The sequence below is a fragment of the Rhineura floridana genome, chromosome 3 (assembly GCF_030035675.1).
Source record: "Rhineura floridana isolate rRhiFlo1 chromosome 3, rRhiFlo1.hap2, whole genome shotgun sequence".
Classification (NCBI taxonomy): Eukaryota; Metazoa; Chordata; class Lepidosauria; order Squamata; family Rhineuridae; genus Rhineura; species Rhineura floridana.
In genome coordinates, this window is record NC_084482.1 from 98,782,312 (window position 1) to 98,802,841 (window position 20,530).

General features: G+C 41.1%; 1 protein-coding gene across 3 annotated transcripts in view; it reads right to left on the minus strand.

Annotated features, from left to right (window-relative positions):
- Nucleotides 1–1,971: 1,971 nt before the first annotated feature.
- The window catches only part of RAD50 (RAD50 double strand break repair protein), a 258,175-nt gene continuing 239,616 nt past the window's right edge, over nt 1,972–20,530 (minus strand). For all 3 annotated transcript variants that reach the window (XM_061617060.1, XM_061617059.1, XM_061617058.1), the window contains exons 22-26: nt 16,356–16,580; nt 9,692–9,777; nt 8,699–8,841; nt 3,915–4,048; nt 1,972–2,233 (exon numbers count right to left, since the gene is read on the minus strand). In XM_061617060.1, coding sequence (XP_061473044.1) covers nt 2,047–2,233; nt 3,915–4,048; nt 8,699–8,841; nt 9,692–9,777; nt 16,356–16,580 — 775 coding nt within the window. In that variant the 3' untranslated portion in view covers nt 1,972–2,046. The remainder of the gene's footprint in view (nt 2,234–3,914; nt 4,049–8,698; nt 8,842–9,691; nt 9,778–16,355; nt 16,581–20,530) is intronic.

Below are 20,530 nucleotides of genomic sequence, written 5' to 3' on the forward strand. Positions count from 1 at the left end.
TGGCAAAAACACAAAAGAGATTTAGAGAAGGCTGACCAGCTCTAGGAATCTCTACCCCTTCCTAAAGATTTCCTGGAGGGCAGTGGTGGGCAGCCTGTAGACCTCCAGACATTTTTGGTCTCCAGTTTCCATCAGCTCCAGCTAGCATTACCAATGGTCAGTGTCTCAAGGGGTTATAAGTCCAGCAACATCTGGAGGGGCATAGGTTTCCCTACCCCTGGTATAGGGAACCTCCAAAGCAACAGACAACAAAAAAATTACTCCAAGTATTACTTAAAAAAAAAGATGGAAGTTTGAAAAGGCCAAAAACACTTGTAGAGAAAGGGAGAAGGTGCATTGCTCAAAGTATTCCCATTTTTGGTGAAGAAAGGTGTACCTCCAAGCTGGACGAATGGACATTTAATGGGAAATGTGGTTCATTGTACGCAAATGTAAAGTGATGCACATTGAGCAAAAAAATCTAACTTTTTAATTGTAGTTGTATTGCTTCTTTTATTTCTTTGATTACAATTTGAATTCAATGGAATTCAGATTGTAATACAATAAAATACTGTATTTAAGAAATAAAAGAAGCAATACAACTAAATAAAAAACCATACAGTATCTAGCATAGCGCACCACAATTGCTACAACAGGCAGAAAAATCCTTAAGTGGTCCGCCATCTATTCTAAGTTGATGGATGGACACTGGGTGTCCCCAATTATAAAAATCCCTCGAACAAAAGTAACCACGGTTCTCCCATCTAGCAATATGTCCCTTTAATATGTCATCACCTATATGGCGATATTTCTGGATTACTGAACTCACTAGGGTCACTGGGGAATGTTTTGGAGATGGTTTCATTTGCCAGACCTTACAGATCATACCAGTAGTTTTTGTAAATGGATTTGCAACTGCCTTTAGGCAGAAATTGCGGAGTGGATGAAAAGGAATCGACCAGAGAGGGCCAAGATTCAGCATGTGTTCTTCCAGAGTGATCAAATTCTTTTTTGCTTTCATTGCAATAAACCCCATTTGGTGAAGTTCTAATCCTCTTCTAGTTGAGACAGAGTTATCAGATAGTTAGTGCTTTTAGTTCCATAGAGTCAAGAATGTATTGAGACTGGCTGGTGGGTGCTCTTGTTCTCTTCACCGTTTAATACGTTTTGTACCATGGCAACTCCCTTTAATTTCAGAAGAGCTAGTATACAGCACGAGAACCAGTGTGGTGTAGTGGTTAGAGTGTTGGACTACGACCTGGGAGACCAGGGTTCGAATCCCCACACAGCCATGAAGCTGACTGGCTGACCTTGGGCCAGTCACTGCCTTTCAGCCTCAGAGGGAGGCAATGGTAAACCCCCTCTGAATACCCCTTACCATGAAAACCCTATTCATAGGGTCATCATAAGTTGGGATCGACTTGAAGGCAGTACATTAACATCAGTATACAGCACAATCCTGGTTAACAATTCCCTGTAACACAGTAGCCCTATGCACATGTCACTACGTCCAGGGCATAAACGTACAGAGCCAAGAGAAGACTACACTTTTAACCTCACCCCAAATATTGTATCTCCCCCATCCCCAGTAGCTACATATTGTACAGTCATGTGAGCAGAAAGGCCAATACATGAGCTCCTGGTCATGAGTAGGGCTCTACATGGTTTGGGTGTCCCAAGTGTGAAGAGCTCATGCACTGGGCTTTCTGTTCACACATGGTTACTGTAAAAAAGCCACAATGTTTGGGTCAGGACTATAAGCATGGTCCTACTCCTTGCTATACATGCTTATGCCTCACATAGTATGAGTAATACTTAAAGGTGGCTTACGGTTTTTTCCTCCATACAAAAATATTACTTTTAAAATATATTTTTGTGCTCATAGTTTTTCTTTTGTTAAACCTCAGTTCCCCCCCTTTTAAAAGTACAACTGTTTAATACAAGTCAACAAGCTACACATTCAGTAAAAACAAACAACTCCACTAGCAAGAATCATTATCCAGACAGTTTTTATTTTCACTCCATTATGTTCTTGAGCAATCCTGTAAAATCAATCATTTGCAAACTCTAATGAACAAATGATTCCAAAGATGTGACACTACACCTCACAATCTCAGAACACTGGTCAAGATTCTTCTTAATTCGGTAGAATTTCTCCACATATTCAGACCGACTTAGCAACTCCACAAAGTCTTCATCATGGGTTATCACAAGAAGTTGGAAGTTGCGTTGCTGAGATCTGCTTTTAATAATCCTGTGGAAAATCAACATTTAGAATGTGTAAGCTAACAAGTTGCCTAACAAGTTGCCATATAACACAAGAGACTTTAGAAATACACTGCTAATTATTCTCTCAATTTTTAATTTATGTTTTCATTTTTGCAACAGAAAACAATTCCTTGACAATGTTTGTTTATTTATATCCCAACCTTCCTTCCAGAACCCTCCAATAATCCAGCTAACAGATAAAAGAAGAACGAAAAATGGAATGGGTGGGGGGGGGAAGGAAAAAGTCTAGGCAAGCAGAAGAAATACATAGAACCAATTTGAGGTTCTCAAAAGGTTGAGAGCAGCTACTGTTAATCATGTGACCTAGAACTTTAAACGATTGTCATTTGATCTTTTCTAATCTATCCTAAGTATGATAGAACAGGAGTAAATCCCACTGAACTCAATAAGCATGCAAAAGATCAAACCTATGCTCCCCTCCCTCCTCCCTTTCCCCCCACCTGTCCCTTCCCTCCTCCCAATTCTCCCCCCTTCCCCCCTCTCCTCTCTCCCTCCCTTGTGGTCAGTTTCACCTACCCTAAGCATGATTGCATAAGAGTAAATCCCACTAAATTCAATAAACATGCAAATGATCAGACCTGCCTTTCCTCTCCGCCTCCTTTCCCCTCTCTCCTTCCCCTTACACCTCCCTCATCCTCCTCCCCTGCCCACTCCTGCCCACCCTCCCTCCCCCTTGGTCAGTTTCACCTAAGCCTGATTGTAGGGGAGTAAATGCCACTGAACTCAGTAAGCATGCAAATGATAAATCTATGCTCAGCAAACTTGCATAAGATCCTATTTTTTACCTCCCAGGTTAAAAAGCAAAGAAATTAACTAATAGGCAAAAAACCCTTGCAGTTTAACAACATACCTATAGCCAAGAGATATTTCTATCAAACTTTAAAAGCAGGGAAATTAGGCAGCTATAGTGAATGCACCAGGGGAGCAAGAGACCTGACCTCCTCTCTGAGATATTGGACTGCCCTACAAAGTTGTCAAAATGCAAACACAATTTGGGTTGATCTTTCACAGTCCAATCCACTTGCTGTGTAGCTTGGAAGAATTTGGTAATGTGCATTCTGCAGAATAGTCAGCGCCATTATTCCATAATTGTTTTTGGAGTTTTTTTAGTGTGAATTATGCAGTGTTGCTGTACTTCACATATTCATAGAAACAGAAGCAAAAGAAAATAACTTACCATAGGAAACTTCACTAAAACAGCAAAGTAACTCAAACATATTTAAAGTGACTATCTGAACTATATCAACTGTCTTACTATTGTTGTGTCCTCCCTGCTAAAACAAGTTCAGCACAGCACATGTCTTGTTTCTGTTGTTTGGGCTAATTGTAGGTGTTGCCACAACTCACCATATGCTCAGAGGCACGTTACCAAATTCTTTCAAGCTACACAGGAAGTGGATTGGACTGTGAAAGACCAACACAAATTGTGTTTTTTGCGTATTAGTGAATAATAAAAGACTCAGCCAAAACCTCTTTGCTGCTCAAATTTCATATGCAAAGAAAGCAACTTGAGGTGCATTAGAAGAGGCTTTCCCACAAGTGAGCCAGACTGACCCATGGGCACTAATTGCTTTTCACTCACGTAGATTTAGACTCCACATAAGAATCTTCCCACAGGCTTCTCAACAATATTTACAGATACTTACTCCACCAAGGCATGTGCAAGAGATTCAATATTCTCTCGATCAAGATTGGTGGTGGGTTCATCCAGTGCAAGAATACCACAGTTGAGACAAAAGGATTCTGCTAGAGCCAGGCGGATAATGAGGGAAGCAAGAACCTAAAACCAAAATAAGAGGCAATGGCTTAGTATGTTACTGAAAACACAAATGTTTCTAAAAGCACCACGATGGCAGCATCACGTCTGGACTCCACTACTTTAAGATAATAATGACGGCTAACATGACTGAATGCCCCTCTGTATAAAAACTTACCTCCACATAGAACAATAGCATGTCAGAAAGAAGGATCTAGCCTAGGCTGTCATTCTGACATGCTAGTTTTCCATGGGGATTTTTTTTAATCTATGGAGGAACATTGAGTAATATGAGTCCTTACCTACAGCCCGAAGGAGGATAAGACACAGGGCTGCCATCTACCAAGAACTAGGCTAGAAGTCTAAAGAAGCAAAGAAGTATGTAACAATATTTCTTTAAAAAAACCATATTTTTCAGCAACTGAAAAGTCAGATATTCAACAAGAAAATTAGAAAATGCCGTATTAAATCTATCCCTATAGTCTTAATTCTGCCCTGCTAATGGATTTTTAATTAATTACAGGATCCAATTTCACAACCCATGGTGCACAGTAACCATATCACATGATCATTGGGAAGCACTTAACATATATGCAGAACCTCTGGCCACCAAGCCAATCATGCCCCCCCAAAGGGTCCAATTTGGCCTGTGAGGCCATTTCCTTCAAGCCACTTCCTTCTGCCCACTAGCTGATTTCACTAGTGACAGCAGCTGATGGGCGGGAGGACAGGGTTTAATTCTGAATGGCTGCGCGATCCTGTTCCCAGCAGGGAACAAGATCACGCAGCCAAGGCAGGAGGATTTAATCCCTATTCACCATCTGAGTGGGGATTAAAGCTCTGCAAAAGCGCCCTTTGAAGCAGCTTGCACATGCAAGCTACTTCAAAGAGGCTTTTGCAAAGGCTTTAAGACGGCTCCTGCACTTCCGTTTGCTCAAACAGGACCATGGGGGCTGTTTTAAAGTCTTTTCCAAGTCTTCCCATGCTACCCTTAAATCTCCGCAATCGGTGAGTTAAAGGGAGAGGTGAGAGACTTGCAAAAACGTTTTCCAAATCTCTCTGCATTTCCCAAGGGATGCTGACAAGTGGACGCCCCTGTCTGCCAACCATATGACATCATATCACACTATGTGACTGACAAGGGCAGCCCTGCCTTCAAGTCAAATTTGGCCCATGAGGCAGATCCTGATAAGGATCTGGCCTGTGGAGCCAAAAATATTCCCCACCCCTGATCTACAGTATAAGTTTATCTTTGTTTTATAGTAGTTTACTAGTCTCTACCAAAAAGAATATGAAATGTTGTGTGGTAATGATGCTGAGAATTATGTTAGAGATCCCTAACCACCTTGCAGAATTAGCACTTTCAAGGTTCACTGGGAAGACATGACTGCTAAACAATATTACAGAGGGAAAGTCAAGAGCACACCTTTTCAAATTAATTTGATACTTGGTAATTCCGTAAGTTTTCTTGCCATAAATGGCTGCACTGCATTAAAGTTTATTTAAGGGAAGTGGAAGTGGAACATTGTGGAATTCCCTGCTCTGTGATTCATTTTGCCCCTCTTCTTATTCTGGTATTATCTGGAGATATTTCTGTTCCAGAAGGCTTTCGACCTGACCAGAGCGTAATTATACCTGCCTGTCTCAACGTTAGTGCTTTTTATCCACTGCTTCTGTTAACTTTTGTTTGTTTTTTAAATAAATTGCTTGTTTTTAAATGATAACGGCATGTTAGCTGTCTTGATTGTTTCATCAAGTGGGAAAGATAGAAATGTTCTTACAAATAATCATTTAACTGAGCTGCTCAGTACATTCCTTTCATCCTCTACATGTACACATATTATGCAGTCATGTACAGGAGTACATTATTTTTTACAGACACTGGCAGCTAAGCAAAAAATGGTCGTCACCGGGATTCTGCTCCTCCCTTTGTTACTAACCTCCCACTGTGCCTCTTCACGAGGTCAGGGACAACTCCTTGCTTTCCTCTCTAGCTGCAAGTTTGGAACTGCAAAGTGTGGCCAAGGTGCACCAGGTGCCTTGGCAACACAACAGCCAAAGAAGCCTACTCAGGAGCTCATGAATGGCTGAGGCACTGGAAGCCACAGCAATGTAGCAGCCAAACAATATCCCAACCTTCGAGCTGCAGAGGAGACAGGGGTTACCACACAAAATGATCCTCACCCATATCTGCAACTCCATGACTGGGAGGGAGTCTGGAGCTCACGTGGGAGTGGCGATGCCACATTCACCATGGGGAACAAACATGTAGAGGTCTGGGTAAGATTGGTAACATATGAAGGGACCTTAACAGAGACCCACTGTCTGGTGTATTCTAATGCATCAATGGCTAGCAGTCATGACTCATGATTGCTGTGTACTGCCTCCAGGATCAGATTCAGTATGCCTCTGAAATACCAGCTGCTGGGGATCGTGAGCAAGAAAGTGCTATTGTGCTCATGTCCTGCTTGCGGGCTTCTTATAAGCATCTGGTGGGCCACTATGAGAACAGGATGCTGGACTAGATGGGCCTTTGGTCTGGTCCAGCAGGGCTCTTCTTGTGTTCTTATGTATTGCCATTACCTTTTCCTTGCTATGTTATATATATCACCTTCGGTATAGTGTTTCAAAAGATGTAATACTAAAAAGGTTTTACTTAATATATTTTAATCAATTGAATATTTACCCCCTGAAAAACAGGGAAGGGGAGTAGCATATCCTGCCCAATTCCCGGGTGAGAATGAATGCAACTGCTACTTTTCTTGCAGGACTTCTAATAGATTCTCTTCCATTTCAAGGACTAGATGTATTCATGTTTTTCTGAAGGCTGTGATTGTGGGTAGAATAGTTTGGTGTGGGTTACAATAGACACACCAGTAACTGATTTAAGTAGTACCATTTCATCATCTACCAAACCAGGATTCACCAGTCATGAGTCATTAGTCTGGCTGATACTTGAAGTCAAGAGTGGATGGAAACATATGAGAACATTGTAGTTCATCCTTCTGGCAGGTACTATCTAACTGCAGTGGATGTATGTGCCTTATCTTCTGCCCAAAGTTAACTGAAAGCAACCAGCTGGAACACATCCATGTATTTAGAAATGTGAATCAGAATAGTACAAAGTCCTTGGCTGAGATTTTTTTTAAAAAGCTTATTAGAAGTCAACAGTCATACACACTGTACTACATACCTCCCCCATCCTTCTCCCTCCATCAACAAACTGTGGGAGAGTGACTTCTGGCCCCATGTGCTGCCTCCTTCTCTTTCTTGTCCATGATTTTAACTGCCAACCCCATTATTTAATCTTCATCTCCGTCATTAGATGGAAATAATGAAGTGGACTCTAATCTGTGGAAGCTTTCAGATTTATTTATAAGATTTCTTACCCACCCTTCTTCATAGGTTCCCAGGGTGGTTTACAATAGATTTATCTAAATTAAAATATAAGTGTTACACTGTAGTTTTCAACACCATAGAAAGGTGGCACTGTGAACTGTAGCATGAATGCTTCCCCCCACCCGCATGCTGCTCGCACCGCCTGCCACTGCCTGCCTCGGCAAGTAGGCAAGGTGGCAGTCGCCTCCGGGCCGGGGAGGGGGGAGTGGCTGGCTGGCATGCTGCATGGTAGTGGTGTTTGACCTGGGAAAGTGGTGGCATGGTGGTGGCTGGCTAGGCAGGAAGCTGGTCTGCGGCCTAGCTGCATTGTGGATCACCACTGTTTGTCCAGGGTGGCAATGGAGGAACAGCAAGGCAAGCAAATTGGTAAGGGGAGTGGGGGTGCCTGAGGGGAGTGGGGTTGGTGAATTGAACAAGCAAGGAGTTGGCGAGTAGAGCAAACAGGAGAGCAGAGCCCTCCTAGTAATTATAAAAAAGATAAAAACAAATGCCCCAAGATTATTTGCTTGTTTTGCTGCAAGAACTGTAACTAAAGAACATAACTAAATCTCTGAAAATTGCTCTGGCTCAATTCTTCCCACTGACCTTCATGCCTTTCCAGCTAACTGTCTGATGTGCTGGGGTTTAAATGTCCATACTTTGTTATGGTACTGTCTCCTTCCCTTCTGAAATTAAGCTACGATATCTCAGCCCAAAAGATGACACACTCTTATGGTTTCAGGAAGTGGAAATTATACTAAACTATCTGACTACTTCCAAAGAGAAATTCAAGGTGGCAGAACTTCATATTGCACACAGAGAATCGCATGCCATGGCAAGTAGAAAGATGTAGGCCTCTGATGTAAGATCAAACACCTCTCCAGTCACTGGCAACATATACTTTCTTGCCCTCAACTCACCTCTGTCTAAAATGGAATGTATATATCTTGCCTCTGCTAGTTGATACTAGGAGGAATGAGATAATGTGACAGAAGTTACCACTACTACCACCAGGTGATTCATACAACTGCTTTACTTCACAATCAATTTTTGAGCTCAAAACATGGTATGCTAAGTTTGTTTAGAATACAGGCATGAGAATGGGTTCTGTATGTAGGCCTGTGGGGGAAAGTCATACGAATTGATCCCAAGTTCTTTTCTATTCTACAGAAGCACATTTCGTTATTAACAGTTCTATACAGAACAACCAGCACTGTGTATTTTACTGCCCGTGTACCCAGCCCAAAACCCAACGTATCTTATGCACTAGCATCCCAACAAAGTGCCATTACATACCTTTTGTCCAGCACTGCATCTGCCCCTCATATCTAGAGCGGTGTCTCCCTTTATCATTACTACTCTATAATTGTAACTCCTCCTCTTGTCGGAAGCAGAAACATTCTCATCTGCATCAGATCTAATTTCTATGTATTCAATATCTACAGGGGGAAGAAAGTACAGCTTCATTACAGTTAGTTGCCAAAGTAATAGATTTGTTGGCCTTGACTAAACGAAACATTCTTTGGCCCAGCCTTCTACACAGAGGCATGATGTACTATACCCAAACATTCTTAAGTGATTAGCACAAAATACAACCATGCCAATGGTGAGCTTCCAGATACGCAGGGCTACTGGCAAGACGGTTAGAAAAATGAATTCTATGATTTGTACTAAAGCAGAGAAAGACTTGCAGAATGCGCAAACCCCTGATCACATGTCACACATTAGAGAGAAGGAATGATAAAGATGTACCATGACAGAGGTGATTGTACGATAAAGAATATATTTAGCAGGATAAAGCTAGATAACTAAAGCTGGAAAAGCCATGATGGTTTTTATAAGAAGTAGTTTAGTTTATTAGATTTATTAATTGCTTCCCATGGCCAAAAGAAGTCCCGAAGTGACTAACAGAAAAGATAGGGACACTAAAGTACAATTCAAAATGATATATCCATTAACAATATACCACCTTCCATTCCACAATTTGAAATCCTATTTTAACTTGACAGAAACGTGTCTCAGAATTCTACCCCCATCCACTTAAAAAATGTAGTCTTTAGTGATATGGTTATATGAGTTCTAAATATGTTTTGATTTGTTGAATACATGTATTTGTTTTTGAATAAACGTTTATCTATCCAGAATCTTTTAAGACTAAACATAATATAAATCAACATTATTATTTATTAAATTTATATCCCGCCCTTCCTCTAAGAGGGAGCCCAGGGTGGCAAACAAAACACTCAAAACATTCTAAAAGAGATTAAGAAGAAATACTTTATTTAGTACCTTGCCCCCTGTAGGTGCTTCGCCAAAGGTCACGAATTATCTTGTTGATTTCTTCCATTTTCATGCTGTGAAATGACATTATCGCTCTAAGAGAAAATAAAAAGGCACAGCTCATTATGTGGCTTGCATCAGACTTCACTTTCCTTGTCCCATAAGCATATGTTTGTGCTATGATATTTGAGAAATAGATTATGTATGTGTCATGTGGATGCATGAAGAATTTATAGAGGTTCTTTGATAGTCACCTCTTTTAAGATAACTTTTGCTTCTATTCTGGTACACAGCCTTTGCAGCTCATAGGAACCAATTCTATGATTCTGTATTTTTAATTTCAAGGTAAGTGATTTAAGTTATTAAGGAAAAGAGATACAATATAAATAAAATGAATCTCATGAGTCCTTTTGTCAGACGTTGCCATAATCTAACAGAGTTAGTTTTCAAATGGGTCTAAGTGCTTCTCACTGCTGGACTGTGGCCTAAATATTTAGGCAGGCAAATGTTTAAGATGGGCCAAGGTACATCATGGGAAGAAACAAAGTCCTGTATATATTAAAATTATTACTAAAATACAGAAAAATATATTCTTGAAAAATTGCAAATACCAAGTACATTAAGTTGGGCAAATTAGATTTAAAAAATAAAATAAAATGAAGCACATAAGCAGACATTGTTTTGAAATTTGTTTTTCCAATGGTTTATTAAAAGACCCTCAATTTATTGATGAATGTATCTATATATTGTGTTTCTCTAACTCCCCAACCTTTCTACTATATGAGAGCTTGGTTTGCATTTTAACATTGTAAAACTCTGTGTCCAAAGATACTGAACTTAAGCGTTTCTTGTTCTTACAAAACAGAAAGCTTATACAGAATGAGGCCATACATGGAATATAAAAGATTATAAAAAGCATGGAGTATTTATTACTCAAGAGGTAATATACATGTAAACCCAAAGTTTAATAACTTCATTCCTAATAGGAAGATGGGGATACAAGATAATCTCTGAATTTACATCAGTGTAAAACCAAACTAACAAAAAACCCCGAATATCAGTAATGCAGATTTGCTGGCTGACAAATTCTCATTCCATTCTAGATACTAATCTCCGCGTCAAAGTGTACATGCACAGCAACACACATATAGCTCCTGTGTGAGCAGGATTGCTATTGCTGTTGTTGTTAACTTCAGTTACATTGTGCATGCAGCGTTTCTCCTAACACTTGTCAGTAATTAAGTTTGTTGTGAGAGAGCTTCACTGTGCTTTGAAACCTGGATCAGGTCAAACATGCATCAAGTTATTGTTGTCCTTCGAATGCTTCACAAGGCATCAGGCTTAGAAAGTCATCTAAATGCGACATCCTTTGTAACAATAGCACTAAAGGTAAAGATGGAAGAGATATAATGGAAAATGACAGCTTAATACCAAGAAATATTGCTTTCATTATTCTTATTAGTTTTACTTAGTCATAGCTTCCATTATAGTAAAGTTTCACAAGGTAGCTCTCCATTTGATAACATCAAACTTGTTTAATGTTGAGTCATGGTTATTTTTGCTAGTGCATATTTGCATGCATCAGATAAGAAGCAGAAAGTTGCAAATTTTACCTCTTATCATGTTTAAGGAGTGGAGGACAACCCATGGCAATAAAAGTTGCTTTGTTTTTAAAAAAAAGGAAAAAAGGAGGGTCATTACATTTCCCACCTTTCTAAGTAACCTCTTTCCTTTGGGGCTATGTGAACCTATTATCATTGCTAGATTTTTAAGTACCTTAAGAACATGGTTTGTATGGTTTACATGCTACAGTAGCCAATAACTCTTTAATTTGTTTTAAATTATCAATTGGTCAATTCTCACAACGCCACTACAAACATCGTACAAGGTGGCTCCTCCCAATTCCCCTACAGTTCAGAAAGGTCCCTGGTACTCAAGTGATGCTTTCTGGAGAGAAGGGGACATTTCGGTGAGTTTCCTTCCTCTTGTGGTTCTCAGGATCCAGACAGAGACTGTAAACTGTACCTACTGGGAACATCTCCACAAATTGCTGATATGGAGCTTCGTGTTTTATGGAAATGTCTGATGTGGAATTTATGGTCTAGAAATTACTATAGGACACTTCTTCCTAGGAAGCAGTTACAACAGGTTAAAACATGGGAATGTACATCTATTCCTTTTTACTTTACACCAAACCCCCACACTGAAAAGATCCAGAAGTGTTCCTGGTTGCTGCTCTGCCAGCTCCTCCTCCCCAGCCCTAATTATAAACACAGAAGCCTTTTGTTCCCAGGATTCTAAACTAAACAAATAGGAAATATGGGTCGTAAGAAAAATTGTGAGTATTAAAATAGGAATGTTCTGCTATGAAGCACTTTGTAGTGTGCTTATGGAGCCGGACACCAAGTCCCAAGAAGCATCTGTACCGATGGAACTGCATTGCTATGTCATGAGACCAACTGGTAATCTTCATAAAAATAATGCAATAAAATTAAATAAGGCTCTGCTTCTTTGGTTTATCCCCACAACAGTTTTAATCTTAGGGTTTAGTAAAGCAAGAGATTTAATCAGACAGTGCCTCTATGACATTGAACAGAATAATGTGGCTGCTGTAAGAAAATTTTGCCCATGGTATGACAACTTCCCACTTAGTTCTCTTAATACACTGGCATCTTATTTGCAAAACCTAATAATCCTTAAAAACAGAAGAGCTTTTATTAGAGCAAGATTGAATGTACTACCATAAGTCCTATTAGAGGGATGTTTTGAAAGAATCCCATTGCAAAATCATATATGTCCATGAGGAGATGGTAGTATTGAAACAGTAGCCCATGTACTGATATTTTGCTCTTTCTACAGGTATCTGAGAAGCGAGCTGATTATCCCACTGTTAACTTTTCCAGGATGTTCAGCTAATTTTTATGTGGCTTTTCTTCTTGCAGACAAAGAGCAGATGGTGACAGCAAAGTCTGCAAACGTTTTAGCAGGTGCCATTAGAACAAGATCTATTATGGCACCTTAAGTTTTAATCTGATATAGTTTTTTGTTCAGTTGATAGTTTTATTTGTTAGTTGTTTTATGCTGATGTATTCTGTATACATTAACTTTATTGGCTGGCATCTCGTGTAAATGCTAGAATTTTAGTTGGATAATTGATCCAGCTGTTTATCTAGTTTCTATTTTCTCTGTATATTCCAATTGCAATGGCTTGTGGCTAATGCAAACAAAAGACTTTTATTAATCCACCCTTCCTCGTAGCAGGAGCCCAGGGCAACAAACAAAAGCACTAAACACTTTAAAACATCATTAAAACAGACTTTAAAATGCATTAAAACAAACATCTTCAAAAACATTTTTAAAAGCCTTCAAGACATCCTTAAAAAAACAGTTTAAAAAATATTGTTTTTTAAAATAACAGACGCAGACTGGGATAAGTTCTCAACTTAAAAGTCTTGTTGAAAGTGGAAGGTCTTCAACAGGCTCTGAAAAGATAACAGAGATGGCACCTGTCTAATATTCACGGGGAGGGAATTCCACAGGGTAGGTGCCATCACACTAAAGGTCCATTTCCTATGTTGTGCGGAATAGACCCCCTGATAAGATGCTATCTGCAGGAGGCCCTCACCTGCAGGGTGCAGTGATTGACTGGGTATATAAGGGATAAGATGGTCTTTCAGGTATCCTGGTCCAAAGCTGTACAGGGCTTTGTACACCAAGACAACAACCTTGAACTTGGCCTGGTAGCAAATGGGCAGCCACTGCAATTCTTTCAGCAGCGGCCTGACATGTTGGCAATACCCTGCTCCAGTGAGCACTCTCGCCGCCACATTTTGCAGCAGCTGCAACTTCTGGACCAACCTCAAGGGCAGCCCCACATAGAGCACATTACAGTAATTGAGCCTAGAGATTACCAGTGCATGGACAACAGTGGTCAGGCTATCCTGGTCCAGAAATGGCCACAGCTGTCTTACCAGCCAAAGCTGGTAAAAGGCACTCCTAGCCACTGGTCACTTGGGCCTCTAGTGACAAAGATGAATCCAAGAGCACGCGAAGACTACTGACCTGCTCTTTCAGAGGGAGCACAACCCCATCCAAAGCAGGCAACTGACCAATTATCTGAACTTGAGAACCACCAATCCACAGCTCCTCTGTCTTGCTAGGATTCAGACTCAGTTTATTGGCCCTCATCCAGCCCACCACTGAGTCCAGGCAGTAGTACATGGCTTGCACGGCCTCTCCTGATTCAGATGTTACAGAGAAAGAGAGCTGAGTATCATCAGCATACTGCTGACACCTTGCCCCAAATCTCCTGATGACTGCTCCCAAGGGCTTCATATATATGTTAAACAGCACAGGGGACAAGATGGTACCCTGCAGCACCCCACAACACATTGCCAGGTGGCTGAAAGACAATCACCCAACGCTATTCTCTGAAAATGACCTTGGAGATAGGATCAGAACCACTCTAAAACAGTGCCTCCAATACCTATCTCACCAAGTTGGCCCAGAAGGATACCATGGTCAATGGTATCAAAAGCCGCTGAGAGATCAAGTAAGGGTAACAGGGTCACACTCCCCCTGTCCTCCTGATGAAGTCATCCATCAGGGCGGCCAAAGCCGACTAAGTCCCATAACCAGCCCTGAAACAAGATGGGAATGGGTCAAGATAATCTGTTTCATCCAAGAGTACTTGCAATTGATGTGCCACAACCCTCTCAATCACCTTCCCTAAAAAGGGGGTATTTGCGACCGGACGGTAATTGTCACAGACCAATATGTCCAGGGTGGGCTTTTTCAGGAGCGGTCAGATCACAGCCTCTTTCAGGGCGGCTGGAACTACTCCCTCCCGCAATGGTATGTTGACCACACCCTGGATCCACTCGGTCAGACCCCCTCGGCAAACTTTAATAAGCCAAGAAGGACAAAGGTCAAGAGGACACATTGCTGGCCATATCATCGCAAGCACCTTGTCTACGTCATCAGGCCGCATCAACTGAAACTGTTCCCAAGAAGTTGCAGCAGACGTTGCACTGGACACCTCATTGGGGACTACAGTAGATGTAGATGGGGCATCAAGACTGCTATGGAGACAAGCAACTTTACCCTCAAAGAGCCTTGCAAACAATTCACAGTGGACCTCTAAAGAGTCTAATGCTCCATTTCCTGGAAGTTGATGTCAACAGACCCCTGACAATACGGAAAAGCTCCACTGGATGGCTACTTGAGGATGTGATAAAGGCAGAGAAGTGGGCCTTCTTCGTCACCCTCACCACCACACAGTAGGCATAGTTATGATGTTTTATTCATGCCCAATCAGCCTCACAGCACATCTTCCGCCACTTGCACTCTAGCCATCGTCCAGCATGTTTCATTGCCCTTAGCTCACTGGCGTACCAACGTGTAAACCGGGCTCCACAATGTTGGAGAGGGCGCTCAGGGGCAACCGTGTCAAGATCCCGACGCGCCTCGCTGTCCCACACCAGGGCTTCTACAGAGTCACCTGCTTTATCAACTGGGAACTCCCCCAGGGCATTCAGGAATCCAGTGGATTCCATTAGTCTCTGGGGCGGACCATCTTAATCTGTCCACCACCCCTGCAGGGAAGGATCGAAGCCATAAGTCTAAACTTCACTAAGAAGTGGTCTGACCATGACAATGGGGTGACATTCATCCCCCCTACCTCCAGAACACCCCTTCCTCCATCTGGAGCAAAAGCCAAGTTGAGGGTGTGCCCTACCCGATGTGTTGGCCCGGTGACAACTTGAGACAGCCCCATGGTTGTCATGGAGGCCATGAAGTCCCACGCCGGAACACTAGAGGCAGCCTCAATGTGGACATTGAAATCACCTAGGACAATCGTTCTGGGCTCCTGCAATACCACAGACAAGCTGGCCTCCGCCAACTCAGTCAGAGAAGCTGCTGGGCAGCAGGGTGGATGGTACACCAGCAGCAACCCTAATTTACTGTCTCCTTGGCCAGACACCAGGTGCAGCCCTCACAGCCAGCTCCAAGACAGAGTGGTTTCCTGGTGACCGAGATGGAAGTTAAAATACTTTGAAAATAAAATAATTAAATAAATCAGAGATCTATTTCTACACTGTATACACTGATAATGTAGATGTGAACATGTAAGAAGAATTCAAATTCTGGTAAATTGAAGACATTTTTTCCTCACTCATATTTTTCCAGTGATTTCTAATACTTTGCTTTTGCACTATAAAACTGATTTCCTATTATATGTAAATAAGCTCAATACAAAAAGAAAAGACTACGTAAACAAACAGATTATATTTAAGGTTTGAGTACCTCAACCCGTTATATAGCCAGACAGACAGACAGACAGACAGACAGACACACACACACACACAGAGAGAGAGAGAGAGAGAGAGAGAGAGAGAGAGAGACTATCCCCAAATTCACCAGCAAATGCACCACCTAAAAACATGTATTTCCTTTGGATCAGTTCACTGGTTGTACCAAGAATTATATATGAATGGAGTAACAGATTTCTAAAATCTACAATCTAAAGAAATGATGTGTGTTGCCTTAGCTACCAATAAGCTACTTTTATTCCATATTTATTTTAACTCCCAAAATACTTCCACACAATTATGCAACTGACTTATGAAAGAACATTATTTAGGTTACTTTATTACCATATAGCATTACTCACTGATCCAGCGCTTTGTAGTAAACGTCCAGATCCTTGTTGGCCAACTCTGTTGTTCTCATATCAATCATCATTTCTCTGTATTTTTTCTCAGAATCTTTAAATTGTGAATCTCTCAGCTCTCTCTTAAACCTAAGGATTTCTTCCTCAAATCCATGCTGTCGACCAAGCACCAAGCTGTGATTTCTTTTCAGATCTTCTATCTTCTCCTCTAAATGCTGTCGGTCCCTGTCAAGTAAAAGTTAATATACAACTTTATTATCTTTTATAATGGTAGACATGATAGTGAATGAAAATTACTGCTGAAATAATATGGTTATGAAAATAGATATTTAAGTTTCCATTTCCATAAATCACTAGTAAAGATATTTTTCAAGTGTTGAAAAAGGTACCCTTCTCAATCACCTTGTTCACCTTTTTTCTGGAATCCCTCCGAATTTAATATTGTATCTGCTTCCGTTAAGTTGTAGTTCTTCTAATTTTTCTATCTAGATCTGACTTACATGCTTACACTTTGCACCCAAATTCCTTAACCTTTTAGTGATATTTTCAATAGTTCCTTCCAACTTTAAACCAAATTTCTGGTTTTAGTTTACTAGCTGGTCACAAGATCCCTTAACCATGGTTAAATTGTTTGATGCTGTCTGTAATAACTTAACTGACCCACACAGAGCGAAGGAGAAAAAGATGAAAATATATGGTAAAGCATTAAAAATGGATCTCCTGTTGCAAGGTGGAGTTAAAATGTGAGCCCTGGGGCGGAAAACACTGAAGACAAGTAACATAGGAAATTGTCTTTAAAATGAAACATACAATTAGTTAATCATTTGTATCCTGCTTTTCTATTTCAATAACATTTTAATGAAATATTGATATCTAGGCTGTACACCTAGGCATCAGGCAATAAACCAGTCAGCAATTCAATAGCATTTATATTTGAGTAAAAATGTTTAGGCTCAGGCTGTTGGAAATAAAATTCCCTAACCCCCATTATGATGAATTTTCTTTTCTGGCTCTAATAGAAAGCCTTATATGATATTTTTGTAATATTATACAATCAAAGTATAATATTAGGAAAGGAAAATAGTTTCCTAACTGCATCATGTACAACACACACAATGGTCCTATAGGCTGTGTATAAAAGAAAAAGAAAAAGAAAAAAGGGGAAGGTATAGAATTTTAATGCTGGAATCCTATGGACCCTTAAAAGCAAGTAACACGGAGAGACAGCAAGTGTTCCAAGACTGACGATTGCCATCATCTGCAATGGTTGTGGGGTTTGGCATCCAGTCCATACAGCTGTAAGCAAGATGTGGAGATGATAAACACTGGTTTTCTGAGATTAGACAGATTCATGGGTAGTATCCAATGGCGATTATCCAATGACAAAAGGAATGTCAGCAGAACAGGGAGGGAGGGAGGGAGGGAATTTTTGGCAATCTTTTCCCCCATTCCTATGTAGTGCCCTGCACCTCTCTAAATTTGCTCTGAAGGAACAAGGACCAACCAATTAGTTTGATGGGGGCATGAGATGCTGTAGGGGGAAAGGATATTGCTGAAAATTGTCTTCTTCCTCATTCCACTGACCCCTTCCATCAGTAGATGAATACTACTGGATTTCACCCATGGTCAATGGCTTTGCCATTGTACTTAATTGGAAATTCCAACATCTCTTAATATCTCAGCTGCCTAAGTCAATGTGAAAGGCTGCTGTCATGGAGTAGCCCATGCCCTGCTCAGAGGCTACTCATAGGTATCTGTCCAGCCACCGCTTGAGTAAAGATGCTGGATTAGATGAAAGCCGTTGTTGTCGTCATCATCATTTTTTACCCACCCTTCAACTAGAGGTCCCAGGGCAGGTTACAACAGTTTTAAAATGCATCAATAACAACAGTTAACCTAAAATCGTATCACAAAAAATAGGGTGGCCCCAAAAAATATACATCTCAGGTGTCAAAGCCAGGGTAAAGAGGTGCATCTTCAGTATTTAGTTGTTACTCTCATGAACAGGCCATAAAATTACAAAGGGATTGCGACTTTAGCTCTTCCCTGTTGTTACACGTTTCATTCTCATGTTGTCTCATGTACTTCTCATGTTGTCAGGGCATCTGCATTGGGGAGCCTGCCGTATTTGCACAGGCTGCCAACAATACATAGAATCCTGTGTGATCAGTGTCCTAATTCTTAGGAGTACTAAAAGACAGAGATAATTCATTAATCAGCACAGCGGATGTTTTCTTTCTGTTATTTGGGCTGATTGCAGGTGTTGCCATCACTCACCATATGGTCAGAGGCACATGTTACCAAATTCTTCCAAGCTACACAGGAAGTGGATTGAACTGTGAAAGACCAACCCAAATTATGTTTACATTTTTACAAATTTGTAGGGCAGTACAATATGTTAGGGAGGAGGTCAGGTCTCCTGCTCCCCTGGTGCATTCACTTATAGCTGCCCAGTTTCCCTGCTTTTTAAAAGTTTGATAGAAATATCGGTGGGCTATAGGTATGTTCTTAAACCACAAGGTTTGTTTGCCTATTTGTGAATTTCTCTGCTTTTTAATCCAGGAGGCAAGAAATGGGATCCTGTGCAAGTTTGCTGACAATGGACTGATCATTTGCATGCTTATTGAGTTCAGTGGGATTTACTCCCCTGCAATCACGCTTAGGATAAGTGAAACTGACCATGCGGAAGGAGGAGAAGAGGGAGGGAGAGAGGGCTGGAGTGGGTCCGGGAGGAGGAAGAATGGGGGAGAGGAGGAAGAATGGGGGAGGGGAGGAAGAATGGGGGAGGGGAGGAAGAATGGGGGAGAGGAGGAAGAATGGGGGAGGGGAGGAAGAATGGGGGAGGGGAGGAAGAATGGGGGAGGGGAGGAAGAATGGGGGAGGGGAGGAAGAAAGGAGGAGGAGGAAAAGGAAGGTCTGATCATTTGCATGTTTATGAAGGGTGCTGAGAGGTGCTAGGAGATGCCCTATTCTCCTCACAGAACTACAATCCCCAGAAGAGGGGCTGACTGTTAAACCACTCTGGCCACTGGAGCTCTGTCAGGGTAATAAGAGTTGCCTAACAACTCTTAGCACACTTCACAAATTACACTTCTCAGAATTATCTGGGAGAAGCCATGACTGTTTAAAGTGGAATAAATGTCTGGCGTGGGTATGGCCATGTGATTAGCCAAGCCGAACAGTGTGTCTGGCTTTTACAACACTGACAGTTGGTTCCTACTGAGCATGCCTGCACTATCATAGAGTCCAATGTTAAATTTCTTAAATTAATTAAAAATCATCCAGGCATATTTTAAACTTTTAAACTGCAGAAGATGAAGGTCAGAGTATGGGGCAAGGCCAGTAAAGGATTAGAAGTACTCTGTGAACATGGCTGATTTTTAATTAATTTCAACAAATTATGAGACCACTGACAGAAAAAAGTCCAACAGGGATCTCGATTTTTTCTCGTTTCACACTTTGAACTCTCGATTCTCTGAGTGTTTTATGTATTGCCATTAAAATGTAGAGGGTTGTAAAACAAACATTTCTGAGTTCAGGACTATAAATTTTGTAAAGTTTTATTTTGAAATGAGCTTATTGGAAGCAGCAGAATAGCTTGGGGGGTATTTTCAATTTAACATTGTGGAATGAGAAAAATTCATGCTATCTATAGTATACAGCCACTCTTGTGGATGTATAATAGTGCAATTTTAGCCATTTAAAAAACCATCACTGAAATTACATTTGAAACACAGTAGGGCATAGTTAAACTTGCAATTAAATGGTTGTGTAAAACCATGTTGATAGGCAAGTATAGCACTGAGGGCAGATCAGAGATCAACTGTGATCATGTATGAACTTAGGCACCTATAGGTGACCTTCATTGTGAAAGTATCACCAGCAACTTTCCAAAAGAAGTCTACAAGGTACATGCTAGCCTATACAGCAGTGGTTCCCAACCTTTATGAGCACGGGACCCCCTTTATAAGCTGAAAAAAAATTGTGACCCCCTCCCCCCAGGGAGGCAGGCTGGCTGCCAGGAAGGAAGGGGGAAAGCAGCCTTTCTTTGCAGCCTTGCTTCTTTTTGCTTCACAAGAAGCCCTCTCCTCTCATTCTAAGTAAGGGTGTTGCCAGTAGCGGCAGTGCAAGGAGACGGGAATCAGTGATAGTAATCCCCTCTTCTTCCTGGTAGC